This window comes from Mirounga leonina, unplaced genomic scaffold, assembly GCF_011800145.1.
Source record: "Mirounga leonina isolate KUSES-001 unplaced genomic scaffold, KU_Mleo_1.0 Mir_170, whole genome shotgun sequence".
In the NCBI taxonomy this organism is placed as follows: Eukaryota; Metazoa; Chordata; class Mammalia; order Carnivora; family Phocidae; genus Mirounga; species Mirounga leonina.
In genome coordinates, this window is record NW_023270433.1 from 27,516,659 (window position 1) to 27,541,033 (window position 24,375).

The following is a 24,375-nucleotide window of genomic DNA, read 5'->3' on the forward strand; positions in this document are numbered from 1 at the left end:
TCAATTATACATGTGACTTTGAAACCATTAAGGAACTTTAAGTACAAGAGTGATGTGATCCAATTCATATTTCAGCTTCTGAAAGAGCTGACTGTAGAGCAGCAAGAGTAAAAGCAGGATAACTGATATGGACACTATTACAGCATCCCTCATGGGTGATGATGGCTTGCAGGTTAGCAGTGATGGAGGTGATGAAAAGTGGCTGTATTCAGGATGTACTTTTAAAGTCAAGAGAGTTTGCTGATGGACTAGATATGGAGTTTGAGAAAAAAAGGTGGAATGCAGGAAGACTCCAGGATTTCTGGACTGAACAATTAGGTTAATAGTGGTGCCTGGTACCATTTTCTAACATAGGGAAAATTCAGCTACTAAAAGAGGTTTGGGGGGCACATGGGTGGCTCAGTAGTTAAGTGTCTGCCTTCGATCCTGGGATCGAGCCCCACATTGGGATCCCTGCTTGGCGGGAAGCCTGCTTCTCCCTCTCCCACTCCTCCTGCTTGTGTTCCTGCTCTCGCTATCTGTCAAATAAATAAATAAAATCTTTAAAAAAAAATAAAAGGTTTGAGTAGGCAGGGAATATTTAAGAGTTCTCTTTTTGATACATTAAGTTTTAGACTTTTTGTTAATCAAGTATGTAAAAACGTCAATCCAATAGCTGGACAAATATTCAGGGAAGGAGTCAAGGTTAATTATAGATCTGAACATCACCCTGCAGATGGTATTTTAGGGCTACCAGGCTGGATGGGATTACCTAAGAAATGAGTGCATATAAAAAAAGCCTTTTTGTGGTTTGTCTATCTAGACTGGATTCAATATTCCCATATTCAACTACCTAATCAACATCTCTACTTAGATGTTTTAACAGGCACCTCAAGCCTATTATGTTCACACTGTACTTCTTTCTATTCTCTACTAAGCTAATGGTAACAATATTTCCAATTGTCAAAGACAAAAATCCACTGCTATATTCCTAGCCCAAACTATACTTGGTCCATAGCACACACTCAATAAATATTAATGTAACAGACAAATGTATACTAGTGGAATTAAACTGAACTTCATATTTACTTACCTCAATCATATTTTTCTCTAGCTCTTTGCGTTTGTTCTCTTCACTTGCCAGATTTTTCTTCTTGAGATCAAAGGCACTTTGAGATTTAGTATTAACTCGCTGAGCTTCTGCAAGAGCATCTTCTAAAGATCGGAGTATACCTCCAATTTCCTATAATCAAATGCACCCAATTCAATCAACGTACTTATAATTTACTCATGTCATCATCTTCTTGTATGACTTCTAGAAGATTTACTTTTTATAAGCTATTTATTATCATACATTAAGATTAACAAATCAATATGGAAGACCATGCCCAGTGAATATTAGTTATTGTATATAACTTTTTCACAGTATATTATCTATTCTTACGTATATATCTGACCTTATCTTTTCCTTTTTCCAACTCTTCTATTTCATGACTAAGTGCTTTTATTTTTTTATCATTCTCAGACAATTTTTCTTGAAGCTTTACAACTTTATCTTGCATTTCTTTTAACTCCTCGGCTGAGCGTTCTTTTGTATCTTCAGCCAGCAAAAACTGATAGGCAATATATAAACGACTCAAATGTTCTATTTCCCTCATTACTTTTTGGTACTCCAAGTAGGAAGATCTTTCCTAGAAAAGAAATCACCAATAAAGTATAACTCAAACTTCGTATTTTTCAACAAATTTAGAAAGACTCAAACTATAGCAACATGTATAAAATTTCCCATCACATAATAGATTTTGTCTTAGATTAGTGATCATGGATTATAGAAACTTTAACATTAGACCTCTGGCTTTTCAGACAGAATTATACCATCCCCAGTGAATCCCATGTGGCTATTTCTTCCAATATATAATCAGGCAGTTGGGATTAACAAAGAAATGTAGACATAAGGTTCATAAACTGGGGTTAGTAAGTAGTCTATAAATATGACCTATACAACCACCAATGATATACTATCACACGTATTTTGTAGTAGTATTACCAAGATGCCTACCCAACATTCAATCATGTAACTACTTACAAACATATGCTCACACATTACTAAACTTGATTCCAATAAGGACCTGCTAGGGCAAACAGAATAATAATTAAAATCTCGAACTTGCAGGAGAAGAAATGAATTCAGTGTGGTTAAATGACCTCTCCGTGTTGTCAGATTTAGAAAGAATTTGGCAAAATCAGGTATAAAACCTAGGTTTAAACTCATGATCTAGTGTTTTCTACTAACCATTCATATAAACAGGATACCTTCAAGATCACTTTTCAGTTTTTCTAATAACATCCACACTACTATATGGATTCAGAAGACAACTTTTGAGAAGTATCGAATTTTAATGAGCATTTAATGAATTCCTAAATGCGTAACTTTAAAATCAATGCACTCTAAGTGCATTTTTTCACTGAAACATTGATGTCAGAAGCTACAAAGATTATAGAAAAAATCTGGACATCTGTTTCAGTACCCCTCACTTACCAACTGTCTTGACAGCAGTAATTGCAGTGATAGCCCCTATTATCCTAGAAGTTATTCACTCTACCAACAGGGTTACTAGGACTGTGATATCCTCAAGAAATAGTTCACTAATTCCAATTATCCAGGAAAATTCAGACTTCTCTTCAACAAAGTATTACAATCTGGCATATCATTTTCTGAGATTATGAAGAGCAATGATTAATAGATATGAAGAACATGCCCTCTACAAGCAGAAGGCTGATTATCAAGTACCAACTCTTAACTCCTATCTCTCCCACAGAAAAATTCCTGAGACGTGGTATACATTTCATCTCTATTTGTATAATCTTGAATATGTCACCATTTTTGAGAGATGTTCTAGCTGGCTATCCTCTATATAGTATATACCTCTTTTAATTTTTGAATGGTTGGAGTAATCTCTTCTTCAAGTATCTGGAAAATAAAGGAAAATCAATTTTTTCAGTATGAAAGTACCATTAAAAAAAACTGAAAAGCAAAGGAAGCATGAAGTCCAAGGAAAACTAGGGAGGGGGAACTTCCTCTTTACAGAGAGAAACTCTGAAATTACTCTCTTTAAAAAACGTTTTATGTAAATTTAATTACCGTCTTAATTTCTTTCAGCTTAGCCTCTTTTTTTTCTATAGTTTTCTGGGCAGCTATTTTTTTGTACTCATACATCCTGGTTCCAGCTGCTTCTTCTATCATGGACAAAATCTGGAAAGACAATTATATTAATGTTTTTAGAATCCAAGATAAAGAACTTCATTGGAGTTTACAAAAAGTATATAATTTAAGGTCTTAACTTCACTAAGCATTTTACCAAAGTATCCCAAATGGATCAGAGATGTTAAGTGCATGTATTACCCATAGCCCTAACATTCAAGAAATATTTCTGACCTTTACTCCAATCCTAAAATCAAACTGCATGCTACACTGAGGTTGCAGAGTAAATCTCTTTTAAAATTGAAGCCAGGGGTGTCTGACTGGCTCGGTCAGCTGAGCATGTGACTCTTGATTTTGGGGTTGTGGGTTTGAGCCCCATGTTGGATATACAAATTACCTAAAAATAAAAATTTAAAAATAAAAATAAAATTGAAGCCAGTAATTCTTCCCTCCTCTTTTCCTTCATATATAAGTCTAAAAAAGTAAAGACTAACAACACTCAGTTGTCACTTTAGAAATTCCTAATTTTTTGTGCCAGTTTCTTCATCCACAGGGTACTTAACATCTCACAACACTATTGAGAATTACACAAAGTAATTCATGTGAAAAGCACTCTGAAAAAGGCAAACACTAATCAATTATGTTTTAAAAGTAGAACAATTTTACCAGCACTCCTTTTTCAGAAGCTTCTACTCACCACCAATCCTTATCTCAAGAGGATTATTTCTCTCAAAACCATTTTGATTTCTATGTATTTGACAGGTTTCAAATTAGAAGTTTCCCTTAAGATGTTATCTAAAGAAGATATGCATGACCTATGTTCCAACCAGACTGGTGTTATCAATTACCAGTTTTTTCTTCTTAGTTCTTCTCAATAGAAAAGAGTAACTATAGAGACTTTGTTCTTATACAAAACATTCATTCCTTCATACCAACTCTTTTCAAGGGGGCTCCAAGAAACAAATTAAAATTAAGTCTTAATACCCTGTGCCCTAAGCAATCCACTGTATTCAATGAATTAATTTCACTCAAATCTTCTTCTGTAGGGTTTTTTGTTTTGGTTTTTTTTTTTTTTTAAAGATTTTATTTATTTATTTGAGAGAGAGAATGAGAGACAGAGAGCACGAGAGGGAAGAGGGTCAGAGGGAGCAGCAGACCCCCCGCTGAGCAGGGAGCCCGATGCGGGACTCGATCCCGGGACTCCAGGATCATGATCTGAGCCGAAGGCAGTCGCTCAACCAACTGAGCCACCCAGGCGCCCCTTCTGTAGGGTTTAACTCTGACACAGAACACTGGTTGAGAAAGGCTGCTTGATACAGTCAAATTTCTTTTAATATTGGGCACATAAAACTCTTAGAAGAAAACACAGGAGGTTAAGCTCCTTGACATCGGTCATGGTGAGGATTTTTTTGGATTTAACACCAAAGCAAAGGCAACAAAGGCAAAAATAAACAAGTGGGATTATATCAAGCTGAAAACCTACACAACAAAGGAAACCAAAAACAAAATGAAAAGGCAACCTACGGAACGGGAGAAAATAGTTGTAAGTCATGAATCTGCTAAGGGGTTATTATCCAAATACATAAGGAACATGTGTATGGGAACAAACATTTTTCACAAAAAACATACAGATGGCCAATATGTATATAAATGGTACTCAACATCACTAATCATCTGGGAAATTCAAATTAAAACCATGAGCTACTACTTCTGTCAGAATGGCTATTATCACAAAGACAAGAAAAAACAAGCGTTGGTGAGGCTGTGGAGAAAAGGGAAACCTTATGTACTGTTGGTAGGAATGTAAATTGGGTGCAGCCATTATTGAAAACTATGAAGGTTCCTCAAAAAATTAAAAATAGAACTACTATATAATCCAACAATTCCACTTCTGGATATTTATCCAAAGAATACAAAGACACTAACTTGAAAAGGTATCTGCAACCTCATTTATAATACCAAGACATGGAAACAAAGTGTCCACTGACAGATGAATGGATAAAAAAAATGTGATATGTATATACACAATGGAATATTATTCAGTTATTTAAAAAAAATACAATCTTGCCATTTGTGACAACATGGATGCAACTTGAGGACATTATGCTAAGTGAAATAAGTCAGACAGAGAAAGACAAATACTGTATAATCTTACTTGTATGTGGAATCTAAAAAGAAAAAAAGAAAAACCTGAGCTCAGAGAGAACATATTAGTGGTTGCCAGAGATGGGGGTTAGTGGGTGGGCAATATGGGTATAGGTGATCAAAGCTACAACCTTCAGTTACAAAAGTCCTGGGGATATAATATATAGCATGGTGACTATAGTTAATACTGTATTATATATTTGAAAGTTGCTAAGAGAGTAAATCTTAAAGTTCTCATAAGAAAAAGAAAATTCTGGGGCGCCTGGGTGGCTCAGTCGTTAAGCGTCTGCCTTCGGCTCAGGTCGTGATCCCAGGGTCCTGGGATCTAGTCCTGCATCGGGCTTCTTGCTCAGTGGGGAGCCTGCTGCTCCCTCTCCCACTCCCCCTGCTTGTGTTCCTGCTCTCACTCTCTCTCTCTGTCAAATAAATAAATAAATAAATAAAACCTTTAAAAAAGAAAATTTTAATTGTGGTGATGGCTGTTAAATGACTTATAAGGATCACTTTGCAATGACGACATGTATTTAATCACTATGCTGCACACTTGAAACTAGTATATCACTTATACCTACATTAAAAAATATCTGCTCAACAATGACCCGTGGCTTTTCTTAAACATTCTCATTTAATCCTCAAAATACCTGAGGTAAGGACTTTTGACTCTAATCTACAGATGAGGAAACACAGGCTCAGAAGGGTTATGTTATACAGCTTTAAAAAGGTGGGGTGACACAGTGCCAAATAGTAAAAAACAAACAAAAAAACAAAAAATGACTTTACTAATCACTTAGTAATGTTTCCAAGAATTTTAATGGAAGAAATTATGCTTAAAAAATTGATTTAAAAGATTAAAAACAATATCTACAATTATAATTTTTACTGTCCACAAATAGTATCCTTACCTCTGGAGGTTTCATATTCAATACTTTTGTAATTCGGCCCTGAAAAATAAAATGGCAGTTACTATAATGATAGAGTCATATAGGCATACATGTTTATCTGCCCTGAAGTTGTTCCATCCTAATATACAAATCTTTTGGGAGTTCTTTTACCTACATTACATTTGAGACCAAAGGTGCCTTATAATTCCAGACATTTGCTATTTACCTTTTCACTTACCAGTGACATACAGTTATTAATACAAAGTTAACTCAGACCATATTTCTGAAACAATAATGACATAGAAGTCTCCAGCAAGTATATAAATATATAAATGTTGGCATAACTGTTGAACACTTCTTGTTTTTTTTTTAATGGCTGTGCTCCAAGATAATTTCTAGAAATACACTGCACACTTCTGGGCCTCAAATAAAAGAGTAACATCTTTTATTTCAATGCCAGCATATCACTATCAAAAAACAAAACAAAACCCTACTAACCCAACTCTGGGGCATCATATTACTTAGGATTTAGATTCATTTGAAATCAATTTTCAGCTTTGAGGCTGTGATGTGGTAAAAATAATGTTATTTTGGTTGCATTAGGATCCTGCCATTGGCCTTGCTGGGATTTTCTAAGAGGATAGATGGATGGGTCAAGTGAGGTAATATAAGGGCAAGACAATATTAGCACTTATTTTTCATTTGAATAAGTTTCTAAGGAAGAAAATTACTTAAAATTTAGTATATATGTGAAATAATGAAATGCTTGAATCCAGTACTTTAAAAAGATACATTATGACAATATATTTTTAAAAATTTTTACAGTGACCGTGTATTATTCTTGCAATAACAAAATAAGTCCAGGAAAATTACTTCTAGACATTCTTCAAATGTGTATCTTAGAACATATCAGTACATATAAACCTATACTCTTAACAGGTACCCAAATACCAGTACAATAGAACACCCAAAAAGAAGCACTTCTCCTATTATAATAACTTAAAAAATAAACGATGTCAAAACCATTATATAAAGACCATAAATAAAATACCTGCATGATGAGAAAGTGAGGGTTGTTAACATTAAGGCCAACAGAACAGAAGAGATCTTGTACTCTGGTATTGTTTGCATTTACTCCATTGATTAAATATTTATTTCTACCACCAATAACCACCTAAAAGGGAAGTATTTTAAAATATATAAATGAACATACACATCTTGAACTAAGATGATAAATTCCCAAATATGTTTCACTTGTTTGTTCTGTCCAACTAATGGTAAATAAAACCAATCCTGAGTAAATAATGGAGGAAGTGTGAGATGGTCAACAAGAATATAGACGTCAATTGTCCTGACTCAATCCAAAGACTTTTGCTAACTAGTTATATAACCATGCACAATCCTCCTAACCTCCCCTGCATTGGACTCGATCTCTAAGGTCACTTTTGACTTTGTTTCCAAGCATGTGTAAAACATATTCTAACCCTGATCACTCTTTCTGCAATTTTTCCACGCTCAGAGGTTAACCCCTCTTTCCTCGTTTTAATTTCCAAAGAACAGAAGTCAGATACTAAAAACTAAAGACAGGCGGTTTTGTTTTGGTTTTTCTCATTTTGTTTTTGTTTTTAAGAGGGAAAGGGAAAGAGAATCTTAAGTAGGTTTCACGCCCTGCGTTAAGAACCACGAGGGGGCTTGATCTCACAACCCCGAGATCATGACCTGAGCTGAAATCAAGAATCAGACGCTTAACCGAATGAGCCACCGAGCTGCCCCAAAGACAAGAAGTTTGATAACAATCCTTGACAAGATTCTAAAAGGGGTTAATAAAGATATGACTTGTGAATTCTTGAAAGAAAAAGAGTAATCATAGAGCTTCAAAGAACTTATACCAGACACCAGCTTGTTCAGACTCTACTATTGCACTTCTATTGTCACCTAAATAATCATCTCACCCATAGTATTTTGAGGTCCTTAATAAGATGTTACTCATTCTTCTATCTGTATTTCCCAGTGCCTTCAAGAATGCCCAGCACACAGCAAACATTTAATAAAATACTGAATGAGTGTTAATTCATTTCTTGACAGGAGTATGAAGCTGATCATATATTAATATATTTGAACAGACCTAATATACATAAATATTTTAACAAAATCCTTATGACAAAATTTTGGTGAAAATACAGGCATATGGAATGCATGAGGAAAGGATTTTTAGGTAGATTAGTAGCAGATTTACTGAAAATTCCTAAAAGTATTTCATGGATACTTAATGACACACAACAGGATTTTATCCTAGTCAATGCCTTATTTTTTTTTTAGCCAGAGGTTTTTATTAAAATAGAAAGGGGATTCATAAGTTACATAATGCTAAGATGGAGAGTAAACAGGACTTAACAGAATTTTTAAAAATAAAACTGACAAAGTAACATTGTATGACTATAAGAAAAAGGGACAGATGTATGGTCCTGCACTGGTTTTAAAAACCTGCATACAGAAATGGCAGTAACATAGCTAATAACACACATTTAAAAAATTAGAGTGATTTTAAGTAAATCAGATATGAATTCATAATGTATTATGAACTCTCCAATGTCATATAGGGGAAAACAGAAGGGCACTTAAAATTAAAGAAATGACAATTCTGCTTAATCCTGTCCTAAGGAGACTATTTCTGGTAAATGCAATTTAAGGTGCCATGCATTAAAAATAATAAGGGCATAAAAAAACTAGAGCAAGTTTGTATTCAGTGTGATCAGACAAGTGAAGGAAATAGAAACAATTATCAGTTGAAAGACCTAGAGAGATTTAGCTTAAATATTAAATATTTAACACCTAAATATTAAACCTAAATATTAAAATATGGAATACATTAGATTTGCTTTTCGATGCTTTCAAGGAACCAGATTTAATGTGTAAAAGTTGATGACAACACTTCAGCTCATTTTATAGGAATAACTAATTAGACCTGACCAGTAACAGAATATATTACCTCAGAAGATAACAAGATCCCAACTATAGGTATTCCAGCACAGAGAAGATTCAAGTATGGTTCAAGATTTAAGCATGGTTGAGTGTCTACACTGATTGATGGCTTTTCAGATCCCTTTCAATCCTCTTGGTAAATGGTAGAATTTGCATGATCAAATTTTTAACATAAGGAAGATACTCTTAAGAAATCTAGTCAGGGGGTGCCTGAGTGGCTCAGTCGGTTAAACATGTACCTTCAGCTCAGGTCATGATCCCAGGGTCCTGGGATGGAACCCTGCATCGAATCGGGCTCCCTGCTCAGCAGGAAGCCTGCTTCTCCCTCTCCCACTCCCTCTGCTTGTGTTCCCTCTCTCGCTGTCTGTCAAATAAATAAATAAAATCTTAAAAAAAAAAAAAAAAAAAAAGAAATCTAGTCAGTATTTGATCAATTTTGCTCATAAACTTTCTCTCCACGAAAGTCATATAGCCAAAAACACCTCAGACGTAAGTTCCTAGATACCCAGATATTTCGAAACCACTCACCTGCCTTGTTACTGTAATTTCATCATGAACCTCAAATCCTAAAGGGCTTTGCTTTTTGTCAGAATTATCAAATGTGATTGACACTGAGGCTTTGGTTATACCAGCCTGCCCATTTTTGTAAACTAAATCTTGTAAATTAGAAGCCCGAACCTAAAACAAAAGAAAAGGTCATCAATTACAAAACCCCGTACTGCACAAAATGGCATTAAAATTGGGTTTCTTGCTGTTGGAAAACCACCCATGTAGTATCCATTAAGTAGCCAAGGACAGACAGTTGCATTCAGAACCAAGAAAAGCAAGGAAAATGGGAAACCACCTAAAATGAGTGCCTTTCTCCACAGGGCTTTTCCACCCCTGCATTGAATGGTTTTCCACTCATTTCTTAACTGAAGTTCATTTCAAAGATTTAGGAAGACAGCATCTAAGAATTTCACTGTTCATCCAATTCCTTTAGATCCTGAAAAGGCATTATAATGAGTGGATAGGAATACAGACTCTGGAAGAAGACTGCCTTAAAGAATACCTGACTTTGAGTGTTGCTCCGAACATCTTAAAAGGGATGAACCTTACGCAACACCAAGTTTCTGTTTTCTCACCTGAAAAACGGAGTAATAATATCTACCTCTAAAGGATTGTGGTGAGGTGTAAGATAATTTGCATAAACAAAAATGCAAATGAAGAGAATACTGGCAATAGTCTCTAAGTCCAATGTGGATTCCCCTGAGGGTCCCCAAACTTATAACCCACATAAATCAGAAAGTTTACCTGAGAGAGGTTGGAGATGCCCAGTAAAAAGCAGATGGAGTCCAATATGTTGGATTTCCCACTACCATTTAAACCAGTGATAGCATTGAAGAGGGGGTCAAAACCATTGACTTCAGTCCTCTGAGCATAGGACTTAAATCCTTCAAGGATGATTGACTTAACATGCATTTTCACTACTGCCTTGGACAGGTAAACGTCTGCTAGGAATCCAACAGGCCACAAAGCAGCTCTGTATAAAACAGAAATAGATAAGTGGGACAGAAATCTGTAATCATAATGTATGTAAAAGACTAAAACGTAAGAATGACAGCTTAATAGAAAACAGCCACTTGCCGAGCTACTTCCTCTAATGTAAAGACACCTTTTTCCAACTTAATTAATTGGAATTAAACCATTAATTCAACCTGAAGTCAACGACTTACTTTTCTAGGCTTACCTTCCATCTTTATCATACTAACAGCAACTGATGATTTCATATCCCACTCCCTTTGTCCATAATGTCCTGCTCCCCAAAAATGACATGACTCGCTCTTTACTACACTCAAGTCCTTGCTCAAACGTAATCTTACTAGGGTCTTTTCTGACTTCCCTATTTAAAAACGCACCTGTGCCCATCCCCTCACTCTGCTTTTTCCTTCATCGTACTTAGGATGACACTACACAGTATTTATTTACTCGTCTATCCAGACTATCGTAATGCAAGTTCCTGTAGAATCTTTGCCTGCGTCCACCGCTGTATTCCGGAACAGTGCCTGACTCCAGGGCGCCGGGAAAGGGAAGTGCCATCAATATTCACTAAATAGATGAATCCCACATACTCTCCAGCTTGTTTTCACTCTGCCTGTTCCCTAGCCCCACCAGGCCTTTCTATCAACACGTTTGCCCTACTCCAAGGCTGGAAAGGAAGTAGCCACTCTGTCAGGGAACCCATTAGCACTCACTTTAGTTTGAGGGCCCTTCTCGCTAACCCCTCTCTGCCCTGGCACACACAAAAAAACCCCTCCTCCTCTCCAGCCAAGGAATGCCAGACTAGGCCCAGCCAGCCGCGCGCACGCACCCGCCTCACCGCTGCGCCAGGCCGCCCCGGCTTGAGGCGCCCTAGAAGCTACTCCTGGTTACAAGAGCAGAAAGCCGGCCCGCTCTGCCAGGCTTCGGGCGCTACCAAGAGAAGCCCTCCATAGCGGCTGCAACACCCGCCCCGCGCTCCGCATCAGGCCGGAAATATTTATACCTTTGAATTTCGGCGCGAGCAAAGGACCCCACCTCCACTGCCTATTTCATTGGCCGGTGCCTAGGAGATGCCTGACTTAGGGGTTCCATTTTTCCCTCCCATCGAACAACCAAAGTGACAGGGAGATAGGAAAGAGCGTCACGACATGGGCAGCTCTGGGGATGCGACGGCTGGGGCCTGAGGACTAAAAGAGCGAGTGGCATGTGTTGAACTCAGCATCCGGCACTCCTCGGGCAGCCACGCACCTCAGCCTCGGGGCCTCGCGCCGCGCCGGCCCCGCCCCACCCCAGGCCCCGTGGGCCTCGGGTCCTCCCAGCGGCCCCGCCCCGTCCGGAGTCCCGCGGGCTTGGCGGGGCTTGGTTGTACGGACGCTGTGGCCTTAGAGTCGTGGAGGCAGGGAGGCGGGAATCCTTGTGGCCGGTGTCCTCGTTGTACTTCAGAAGCCTCAGGATTTACCCGATTTGGCTCACGTTTATCAAGAATGGGAGGCTACGCTTTGTCCGGGCTGGGGAGGCGCGGAATTTGGGCGGGCTGTGGGGCGCGTTCTGGCTCCGCCCCTCCTGGCTCCGGACCCTGGCGGGCTTTTTCGTCTCAAATTTCGCAATGGGGAGGAACGTTAGTTTTCGCGGACGCTCCCGGAAGCCGTGCTGATCCCAGAGGAGAAATTGTGTGGGGCCGGCAGCGGGAGGTGGACTAATAGGTGCTCCCTCCCTGCACTTCGATAAAGCAGTGGCAGAACTAACATTTCAGAGAGTTTCTTTGGAAACCCGACAGCTAATATTTATTGAGCTTTGTGTGACAGGCTGGGTTCCAAGGGCTTTAAAATCCTGCGACAACTCTGTGATACTGCCCTAACTTGGAGAGGGAAGGGCTGGAAGTAAAGATAGACCATAGGGTAAATGTAAAAATAAAACACTGTTCTCGTTTCATCACCATGGATCAAGATCTTTTGAAAGGTTCAAGATTGACAGGCCGGGGGAGTTTTAGTCCTTATGTACAAGGCGGGCAGCACCAACAAAGGCACTGATAAAGCCATAAGGGGGACCTAGGAAAAAGATTTGGTCTACTCTTCCAGGACACGGAAGGACAGCCTTTCCCTGGGTGCACATTTCTAATTTTAGAGTTCTCAAGTAGCTCTTCTTGGGACTTAGATGAATTCTCTCACCCTGCAACTTAGGACCGAAGAAAAAATGAAAGGACTTTACCTTCCCTGCAGACATAAGGAAAGGTTGATTCATTTTGTTGAGAGATTAATTGGGGTTCAAAGGAATGAATTGATAATGACGGGAAGTCCATATTGTAAAACTGTATTGCATACCAGCACATTTTGAATACACCAAGTATAACCTGTTTTTTTTTTTTTTTAAAGATTTTATTTATTTATTTTGAGAGAGAGAATGAGAGACCGAGAGCATGAGAGGGAGGAGGGTCAGAGGGAGAAGCAGACTCCCTGCTGAGCAGGGAGCCCGATGCGGGACTCGATCCCGGGAGTCCAGGATCATGACCTGAGCCGAAGGCAGTCGCCCAACCAACTGAGCCATCCAGGTGCCCAGATTTTATTTATTTATGAGAGAGAGAGAATGAGAGAGAGCAGGGTCAGAGGGAGAAGCAGACTCCCTGATGAGCAGGGAGCCCGATGCGGGACTCGATCCCGGGAGTCCAGGAACATGACCTGAGCTGAAGGCAGTCGCTTAATCAACTGAGCCACCCAGGCGCCCCCAAGTATAACCTGTTTGACAAGAAATATAGCTGAACATAATTTAAGTAATAGGAAAGGACGTGACCATTCATTCACCTATGGGATCCAGTTAGGCCCATTCACTTTCATTTCAATGACAAAACTGTTTTCAGTACTACATGTTATGTTTGGTTCTTTGTGAAATCTGTCTATATTCTTTCATCATAATTTCTGCTATTTTGCCTCTTTAATCAAATATCTTTATCTTCTCTTTCAGGTACTTCCAGCTTTTGAGTTCCTAACTCTACTATTTACAACATTTGCTGAGTTTTACTCCATAGTGATTTATATCCTCCCCTGGTACTGTTCTGGGATGGGGTGGTTTTGTTGATGGGAGTCTCTTATGCCAAGTTGTGAAAGAGTCCCTTCAGAACAGTTATGTATTTGTTTCTGCCAGGGTTTTTTGCCTCTTAAATATCCTGGGGCATTTGTGAATGATTATTTCTCAGTTTGGAGTTCCTGAATTATGCAGATATTGTAAATTTATGTCATGCAGGCCTGGGGTTTTTATTTCTCACAGGTACCTTTTGTTTGTAACCCCTATTCAAAGCCCCAGGCAAAGAACAAACTTCTCTACTTCCCCAGACTAGCAGGTGGGATTTTTCAGTCCCAGTGACTGGCAGTTGCTTAAGGCTTGAGGTTTTACCTAAGGGCTTAGTTCCTGCTCCTCTGCCTCACTGAGGCTCCAGGCCTTATGCTTGTGCCCTGAAACCCAACCACTGGCTCCTGAGCCATATAGCCAGGTTATAAAATGTGGGAACATTGCAATTTTTCAGTTTGTTTCTGGCACTGAGAATTTCCTGTGGTGGTTTTTTGTTTTTTGTTTTTTGGGGGTTTTTTGTTTTTGTTATTGAGCTGGGCATATGGTTTATATAATTATTATTATATTTTATCCAGTATTACTATATAAAGGGAAGTTCAGTCAACAGTATTAGAGGAGGTCTTCTTGATGTAGTTTTTTAATGTAGATGAGTTGGTGTTGGTGGGGTGAGGTCTGGAGCCAGCAATCAAGAAAGAATTCTTGAGACCTCTTTGGTGCAAAAAGGTGGTTTTATTAAAGCACGGGGACAGGACCCATGGGCAGAAAGAGTTGCTGCACTGAAGTTTTGAGGACTGGCTGATTACATACTTGGGAGTTGGGGGGGAGGTAAGGGAGAAGGGAAGTTTTCAAAAGAACATTTTTATGCTAATGAGGACCCACAGGATATTGAGACCTTGCCATTGTCAAATTAAGGTGGTTTTTCCCTCTAGCAAATCATTAACGTTAAGACACTTGGGAGGTTGTTATACTCTGCCTATCACAAGTCCTTGTCCATTGGCTGCAGGTTACAAGGAAATTTTATTTTATTTACATTCCCTTCTACCTTTGTTTCCCACATCACTATGGATGGGTAGGTGATGTTAGGGCTCCAGGAAATTGAGTCTATGGGTCTATGGAAGTTGGTCTATTGATAAGAATGCTTTTTCCTTGTAAATCACTAAGACATTTGTAAACTGATAGAGGCTCATGTCTTGTGGGACTGTGATCTCTATTAGTTAACCATTTGTTTTTGTTGGGTTTTTTTTTCCCCTTTCCTTAGTTTGAGGGCAGCCAGGAGTGCCTGAGGAATGTCACATATATCCCACATGGAAGTGGGGGTGGAGGTTTGCAGGGTGTCAGCTTGTGCTTTGTCCTCAGCTTGCTTTCTGTTCCCTCATCATTCTCGTTTACTTTTCATGAAGAACATCAATGATCTCTGTTTTGCACTGCCAAGCATTGCTTTCAGATTCTTACATTCCATATAGAAAGTAGCTTTTCCTAAAAAACAGAAGTCTGGTACCAACTAGCTCTTAAGAAAATATTTTCACACAGTACTCATAAAATGCAAAATTTTCTTATTTCATATTTGTAATTTCAGTTTTTCAGCTCTCTTTGGCTTTTATCACTTCCATGCTGGCTTATGGCCAAAGCTACTCATCTCCTTTTTTCTGTTTTGCCACACCCCTTCCTTTATGAAGATGATTACTGGCTCCCCTTTCTCAAATGTAATTCTCATTTCATTGTTCTCTTTGTCATCATAGTATCTTTTTATTTCAAATCCATACACATCTGCTTGATCTTCCTCCAACTGGTTTCCTTTTATTACTAAGTTAGTTCTTATTAGATTCAGACTCTTCACCTTTGGATGTTTATTTCACAAACTCTGCATCTTCTGTAATTAACATTTTCCTTGTACTCCTCTACATCATTCTTCAGTCCTCTAGAGTCACAAGTATTTCTTATTCTTTGAATTCTGACTTAAATTCCCACTTCAACAAATATGTATTAGTACCAGTCTCTGCCCTCTCTAAAGTTGTACAAAATACTTATGTTTCTGTATCAGAAATATGATGTCTCTGGCTATTCCCTTTCAGTCTCCACTCTTCCTCTCCCCAAATCCCACTCCTACACATAAGGGTGGGGTCTTGCCCTTTGTTTCCCAAGGGACTTCAGACCAGGATAATGTAACATCAATACATTTCTAAGAGTTTGAGGGTGTTTTTCCTTCAAAATACAGCATTTTATGGACATTCACGGCAGAGCTCATGTGGGCCTTCAGCAATCCAGATCTAATTCTTTATATCCTTTGTCAGTGGGCAATGAAAATCATGTCTCCCAGTCTTCTCTGTCATTTCCAGTTCCCCTCTTCCAATTTCTATGGGTCACTGTTTGGAAAAAAAGAAATTGCTTATTGACTTTTATAAGGACAAGCAATAATGTACGGCATAGAATAATTTAGATTCATACATAGTAAAGAACCATTTTTTTTAAAAGATTTTATTTATTCACTTGAGACACAGAGATACAGAGAGAGAGAGAGAGAAAGCATGAGCAGGGAGAGGGAGAAGCAGGCTCCTCACTGAGCCAGGAGCCCCATGTGGGGCTCGATCCCAGGACCCTGGGATCATGACCTGAGCCCAAGGCAGACGCTGAACCATCTGAGCCACCCAGGCGCCCCAAGGACCATGTGTTTAAGAGAAACAGATTTTGCTACAGTAATATAAATATGTTATAATATTAAGCAAAGCTGTTTATTTTCTTGATGCTATATATCTAAAATCTTTCTATTCTAGCAGAGAACCATTGCTCTACATTTGTGTAAATTTGAGTATCCATTCAGATGATTCTCCAAAAACAAAGCCTTTTAATCCCTAAAAGTTTAAGCCTTCACATTTTAGGGAAAAAAACAGGCCTTGCCACTTTCAGACAACAGTTATGCCCATCACTGCTCTTCAAGGATTTAAAATAATCTTATTTCAGACTTGGCTTGAGTCATCTTATTGTTATAAGTAATTCTATTGCTTAAAATATTGATGTATACTTGTGCTGTGCCAAGTTCCAAACACTTTTCCTAAGTTACTTTATGTAACTCAGTAAGTATTTATTTATTTATTATTATTATTATTTTTTAAGTATGTCCACGCCCAGCATGGAGCCCAATGTGGGGCTTGAACTCACAACCCTGAGATCAAGAACTGAGCTGAGGTGAAGAGTCAGACTCTTAACCAACTGAGTCAGCCAGGCACCCCAACAATTCTTTTATTATCTCCACTCTATAGATGAAGTAGCAGGATCATAGAACTAGACTTTGATCACAGAGAAAAGCCAGGACTAAAGTCCATCCATTTATTCAACAAATGCTCAAATGCTTACAATGTCAGTGGGCAGTACAACAAAAATTTCTGCCTTATGGAGCTTAGATTGTAGTGGATATCAGTTTTTATTTTATTGATTACAAAGCATAACTTTTTGCAATAATCTTATACTGCCCTAGAAATAACTAGCAGTCTTAATGCCTCCAGTAATTTTCCTCTTCATGTGACTACCGAAGCCCTCAGGTCATTGAAACCCCACCAGATCCTGGACATTCTCAGTCAAGTTTGGATTTATAGTGGGTACCCAGGTTTAGGTCAAAAACATAAAACCTGAACAATTTTAACCACTGCTCACAGGGAGTGGACTCTTAGTGAAGAAGTAATATCCCACTAAGAATAAATGACAGGCTAGACAGGTAGATTTGTAAATGTTTATAAAAAGCAGATTGGATTTAGCATAGGTGGAAGTGCTGAGCAGGGACGATGGGAGGAAATGTTCTTCATGGTGCTGGCCAGTGGCATCTTCTTTTTATACAAAGAAATGTTGCCAGCAATTCTGCTTAGTCTACTTTGGAGTAATTTTTTTATTTTGAATATTTTTTATTAGTTAATGGGATCTAGGAGTGTAATAACCTGGTGAGAATTTCTCTATAAACGGCAATCGGATTAGTCTTACTCATGAAGCTCATAAATAAGCTATAATTCAACATTTTACATCTAGGGAAAATAAAAATGGGGTCATGCTGTTTAAGAGGGTAAGGGTATTTAACCAAACACTGGGGGATTTATAGCAGATTTATGATGAAGATACATTCTAACTGGAAGCTTCATTGTGATTTAAATTACAGGTCAAGCTGTGCAATGTGTTTTCTTTTTAGGGGAAAATCTTTGGGGAGGTAGAGTGTGCTTGTTTAAAGAAGAAACAGCAAGCAAATAAGAAAAGATTGCATTTTCTGCTTTTCTTTTAAAATTTCAAGCTGCTTTAAGTCAAATTGCCCCTGAGTTCCTGATGGTGGCTGTTGTGAAATTTCTTTGTTTTACTTTCTTTGTGTTATTCTCACCCTCTGTTCCAGAGCAGTTATTTCACTTGACAGTAACAAAAAGATGTGGGCAGCATATCTGCCAGCAAACTAATACGGAAACCCGAGATAAGGTATTCTCAACCTTTCTAGAATTGTGACATCCTATCATTTTAGGCTGACGCACATAAAATTAGTAAGTTCTACAGAGGGAAGAACCCTTGAAGAATTATAGCCACTCATTTTGCCAATGGGAAAATTAAGTCTTCTAGTGATTTTCCTAAATTTACTCTTTATCTCAAGTAAATTAAGGTCTAATGAAGAAATAAAACACGCGTATGAATAATTTTAATTTAAAGCATAAAGAAATTACTTCCCTGCAAAATAAAACAGATAATCAGAGGTTGACTCTGTAGGGAGACATTCTGCTGGGAAAAGAACAGTTAGACCTGACAGCTCAGATTCTTACTCTCTGACATTTCCCTCACCCTCAGCAAAATTCCTCCATACTTACCACAACCACCATGCAGGATTCAGCCATGAATGGGATGGGGTCAGAGGTGGGGAATGGGGACAGAAGGCCTTGAAATGACCTGCTCTCCCTTTAAGTCTCTGAAACAAGGCCAAGTCAAGAATGGAACATTTAACCAATCTTCTACTGAAGCTTCAGAATAACAGGGAAACAGTCCATAGAATATGGTGAAAGAAGAACCTAGCTTACAAGTCATGATATGGGACAGCAGATACTCTGGGACTCCCAGGTTTAGGGTCATCTGTGCGAGACCCCAGAGAATCAATGGCACTAGAATGTCCTGTCTTAATTTCTCATGTTATACTCCCCACCCCCCACCATCTTCCATCTTAGTTTCTCTATGTCTCAGGCTTGAGGAGCAGCTTCATAGTCATTCACTTAGCGGGACTTCCCCATTCAAAGCAAACATAACACAGGACTGGTGTAGAGTCCCAAGAGAGTCCAAAAGAGGAAAAAAAATTATGGTTGAAAACAGCATCATTTCCTGGTAGGGTTTCCCTAGATGGCTTTTGAGCTGAATCCTTAAAGGTAAATATGCTTTTGACAGTTGGAGATTGGGAAACAACAGTCCAAGTGGACAGATCGTTGTGGACAAAAACTAAGAGGTAACGGTTTCCGTAAGAGATAACCTGGTACAGGGGCCAATAATTTTATTAGGAATTTATATTACTCTTGTCGTAGAGGATGTGTTGTCCCACACAGAATACCCTTCAGGACAGAGGCAAAAGTTCTTTCAGCTGCCAGGAGTGATGGCTGCTGATAGGACACAGCTGAGCCCCTTCCCAGGCACTGCTCTCCCCTGAAGCAAGCTGCCTTGCTGAAATTACACCTCCTCTTCTGTGACCAGCTACATCCAATGACTGGCTGATGCTCGGACACAAAAGCCCCTTTGCTTCAACCAGGACAAATATAAAGGGTCATCTAAACAGTTGCCCATACAGTCAGCAGGGGCCTTGTGATAGCCTCGCAGTTCAGCATCTCCCTGGGGCCAGTTCTGTTCTCTGCATTTGGTCACAGGTGTTGTTCTGGACAGCACTCTTGAACTGGCTTTCTGCATAGCAATCTCTGGGTCTCACTGTATTCTCTGAGGAACCCCCTAAGAAAACTCCAGATATAATTTGAGACACTATAGGCTATTTTAACAACATTTAACAAAGAATTGGGAAAGCCTAAATAGTATATATGATTAGAAGTGCTGGCTTGTGGTCTCTGTGGTAACAAGTTGGCATCGCAAATTAAGTGCTGAATTACTAAACCAATTTATATTCCACTGACAAAGAACTGGAAAGGAGAGAAATTGTACTTGAGCTGTGAGTTCGCTGTCCTCAAGCTTTGCCAAGCCCATCAATCAGTTCTGGTCACTAAGTGTTAAGAGCTCTATCAGTAAGATTGTACCACGAAGTTATGCTGTGGGAAAACTAAACAAAACCAAAACCAAACAAAAATTATCAAAGGCTTAAAAAGCAACAGTAGTTTATTTCTTGTTCATGCTATATATCCACTGTAGGCCAGCAGGGGGAAGAGATATTGCTGCTTATAGTCACCATCGGAGATAGTCTAATGGAGTAGTCTCTCCCTTAGAACCTTATAGATCTCAGGGCGCCTGGGTGATTCAGTTAGTTAAGCATCTGATTCTTGGTTTCAGCTCAGGTCATGATCTCAGGGTTGTGAGATAGAGCCCTGTGTCAGGCTCCATTGGTGCAGAGTATGCTTGAGATTCTCTCTCTAGCCTTCCCCCTTGCTCACTCTCTCTCTCTAGAAAATAAAAAAAAAAAATTTAAAGAAAAATCTGGTTAAGGTGGTAGTTGAATTCTCAATTTTCAATGGAATTTTTAAAAAGCTTGGTAGTAAGTACCTTTATTATCCTTCATTATCTTTTAAATCATATTTGCACTGTTTAGATTTTACATTTATTTTATAAACATGTGTTAGGTACCTTCTATTTAAAAAGTGCTATGATTGTTACTCTTGGAGCATAACTATGAAATAACTCTGGAATGTTTCTTTAAATACATTTGTATCTAGTTGGAGATATAGGCTTCTGAAGTATATAGGAGAAGAGAACAAAGACAAGATAGAGGCAATGTTAAGTGAATGCAAAGGAGGAAATTGTTAAGTGCCAAGTTTTATGTTTGAAGCTGGACAGGACAAAACTGTACCCTCTACAAATACACTTGAAAAGACTCTTCTGGGGTGCCTAGGTGGCTCAGTCAGTTAAGCGTCTGCCTTCGGCTCAGGTCATGATCCCAGAGTCCTGGGATCAAGCCCTGCATTGGGCTCCCTGTTCAGCAGTGAGTCTGCTTCTCTCTCTCCCTCTGCCTGTCATTCCCCCTGCTTGTGCTCTCGCTTTCTCTCTCTGACAAATAAATAAATAAAATCTTAAAAAAAAAAAAAAAAAAGAAAATACTCTTCTGATTTGAGCTATATAGAAGAGCTAGATAAGGAAAAGTGAGTGTTATACTATTGTTTTTAAACCCACTTCTTGATTTTCATTTCCCCCTTCCCATTTAATACCTTTCTATTTACATCTAAAATTTTTTTCCATATACAGCACCATAAATCTTCATGTGCTTAGGATAAATTATAATGAGCTGAAAGCTAATATCATTGCTCCTTGAAACCAGGAGCCATGCGTTTTTGGTATTCTGTACACTCTCTTCCAAGTTAATGATGATTTATGGTGATAATTACAATAAATTGCACCTCTAATGCCTCTTACAGCTTATAAAGCAAGTTTACATATACTATTAAAGTTACTTCCACAACATGCTCATGAAATAGGTTGAGGAAGTTTTAATAAAACTATTTCCATATCATAGATAGAGAAATTGAGGCTGAAAGAAATAATTTAATTATAGTTGCAGTTATTTATAGCTGTGAACAAACCACCTTCAAATGGTGGCTTAAGATAATGGCACTCATTTATTTTGCTCATCTGAGGGCTGACTGGGCTCAGCTAGTCAATCCTCACTTGGGATCATGCAATCACGTGATCACTGGGGCTGAGGTCACCTCAAAGATTTCACTCACTGTTTGATGCCTGGGCTGGGAAGATTCAAACATCCTATATGAGAACTGTTGGGGCTTCTCAAGACCCAACTTTCTCTGTGGCCTGCCCACAGTCTTTCCACTTTATTTTTTAAGGTATTTATTTATTTATTTATCTATCTATCTATTTATTTATTTATTTATTATTTATTTATTTGACAGAGAGAGACACAGCAAGAGAGGGAACACAAGCAGGGGGAGTGGGAGAGGGAGCAGCAGGCCTCCCGCCGAGCAGAGAGCCCGATGTGGGGCTCGATCCCAGGACTCTGAGATCATGACCTGAGCCGAAGGCAGACGCTTAATGACTGAGCCACCCAGGTGCCCCAGTCTTTCCACTTTAGATGTGGGCCACCCCAGGAAGGGGTATGAAGTTAGCAAACATGGTTCTCTGTGGCTGAAGCAGTCCCTGAAGGTGGTGGCAGCTGACGACCGTCTGCCAGCAGGACTCCCAGCAGCTGAGGCAACAAATTCTTCATTAAGGGAGAATTACTTACTTTGGCTCCAAATCCAGTACCCTCGTATTATACCATACTGTCTCCACTAATATAACATCACTACTCTGTAGACATTAATAAATGTTAATTGTGAATTAATTATACAGTGAAAATATATAATCACATTGGGACACTTTAGCAATTATATAGCACTTTGCATGTACATCTATTACCAGAACATGCCATACCTTCCTAATTTGAAGGTATCAATGAGATCACATCAGCATTAGCCCTCAAATCTTCTTGCTCGCTTCAAGCTCCCACATACTTCTCCAACAATTCCAGCTCCTTTCCTTTCAGAGTAACCATCCTTGAACATATATGGGAATGCCCCTAGATGGGATATATGGACTACAAGTCAGTCCAGGGTACCAGTGGCTGTCAGCCTTTATTTACTGCTCCAGGCTGCACTACCAATGCTCCTATCCCTAATTCCAGGGTTGCTGCAGTGGAGAGTCATTGCTGTGATCCAACCTATCCATCAAGCTCCAGAGACTCCTTTATCCAACTGCTTAATCAACATTTCCATTAATATTGAGTCAGCATCTCAAAATATACTGGTCCAAAACCAAACACCCGATTTTGCCCACTGAAAACCCTATGCTTCCATATTTCAGTAAATGTCATAACCATTCTCCAAAACCTAGAAGTCATCCTTGACTCCTTTCTTTTGCATCCTGCATGAAAATACCTGAAATTATATTACTTATTTGCTCATCTATTTATTTTCTGTTTCCTCCTCCTCAAATTTTAGCTCCATAAGAGCAGAAAATTCATTTGTTCCATTCCCTAGTGTGTGTCCAGCACCTGCAAAAACTTAGGTCTACGATTTACATAGAGTAAGCACTAGGTAAATATATGACAAATAAATTGGTGAAGAAATGAACTAATTGAATTCTTTTAACTAATTCAGGAATCCACAGGCACCAGCTTCAACAATTCTATAGAGATGCTGCCCCAAGAAGATATATCTGCCCTAAGCAGAGATAGCTCTTAGTGGCCTTAGAATCAGGCCATCTCTACCACCACTACTTATTGAATACCAGCCACTCTCAAGATCTGCTGATGTCATAGCCAGGATCACACATATGATGGAGATTTCCCAGGTGCTGGCCTCTGAAACTGTTTTGTCTTTATTTTAATGGCACCATGTCCAGTGGCCTGTGATGGCATCAGCCAACATTACTGCTACCACTGTGCTAACACCACAGCATTTGTGAAGTATGTTATGTTCAGTTGTAAAAAGAAGTATTCCACAGGAGAGATATTTGGGTCCCAAATCATTACTGAGTCTAGTGAAACAGACCTTTCCATTGATACATAGCCCCTTTTATTCTCCCTGGACCTATACACAATCATAGCTGGGTTAGATGGATACAAATAAAAACTTAACACCGAAAAGGGCCAGTTTCTTTTCAGACTAATGCCTGCCATTCTTAAAGAGAATTCTCTTGGCAGAAGCTCTATTGTCCATTACAACAGTCTGTTTCCAATGTAACACAATGCATCTTTCCTACTTTCCTTCCTTCTCCCTCTTTCTCTTTCCTACTTATCTTTAACAAATATTCACAGAGCACCTATTCTGTTAAATACGGGGGAAACAAAGATGAATTAGACAGAGTCTATAATCCCAAGGTACAGACATATCTTTGGAAAGGTGCAAAATAATTATTTCAGGTTCATGACAAATATATATATGTTCAAGCCACAGTGGGTCACAAAGATAGGAGAGGCCAATTGTTAGTAATTAATAAGATCTTAATTCAGGAGGAGAAACAAGATGTATCTGGAGATGTGGTTAAGTTTTCTTCTTCAGGGTGATAATGGAGTGTTGGAGGCAAAAAAAACAAAGGGGATACAGGCAGTTGGAACAACACAGGTAAAGCCATGAAGAGGTAGCCTAACTCATGACATAAAGTATCAAATCAGTCTAAGTTGGACACCTGCAGATTTGTCTTTATCTTCAATTAAAAATATGTATTGTGTTTCAGATAGAAACAATTCACAGAAGGGAGAAGACATCCCTTCATTTTTCTTTTATGAATTTTCTTATTATAAAAGTACCATAATTCATCCTAGGAATTCAGAAAAGTACATGATAACATCCTGGCATATTTTTTCCTAATTTAAATATGTGTTTGTATATTATGTACATATTCTTAATATACAAATTTTTAATAGCTAGCTAAGGTCATATTTCATAGACGTTGTCACTT

General features: G+C 38.7%; 1 protein-coding gene across 1 annotated transcript in view; it reads right to left on the bottom strand.

Annotated features, from left to right (window-relative positions):
- SMC2 (structural maintenance of chromosomes 2) overlaps positions 1–11,701 on the bottom strand; it is a 61,333-nt gene extending 49,632 nt beyond the window's left edge. Inside the window, exons 1-9 of the mRNA XM_035016183.1 lie at positions 11,540–11,701; positions 10,483–10,711; positions 9,718–9,867; positions 7,259–7,381; positions 6,229–6,267; positions 3,122–3,232; positions 2,906–2,950; positions 1,437–1,670; positions 1,073–1,222 (exon numbers count right to left, since the gene is read on the bottom strand). Of these exons, the coding sequence (XP_034872074.1) occupies positions 1,073–1,222; positions 1,437–1,670; positions 2,906–2,950; positions 3,122–3,232; positions 6,229–6,267; positions 7,259–7,381; positions 9,718–9,867; positions 10,483–10,650 (1,020 nt within the window). The 5' untranslated portion in view covers positions 10,651–10,711; positions 11,540–11,701. The remainder of the gene's footprint in view (positions 1–1,072; positions 1,223–1,436; positions 1,671–2,905; positions 2,951–3,121; positions 3,233–6,228; positions 6,268–7,258; positions 7,382–9,717; positions 9,868–10,482; positions 10,712–11,539) is intronic.
- Between the last annotated feature and the right edge of the window lie 12,674 nt (positions 11,702–24,375).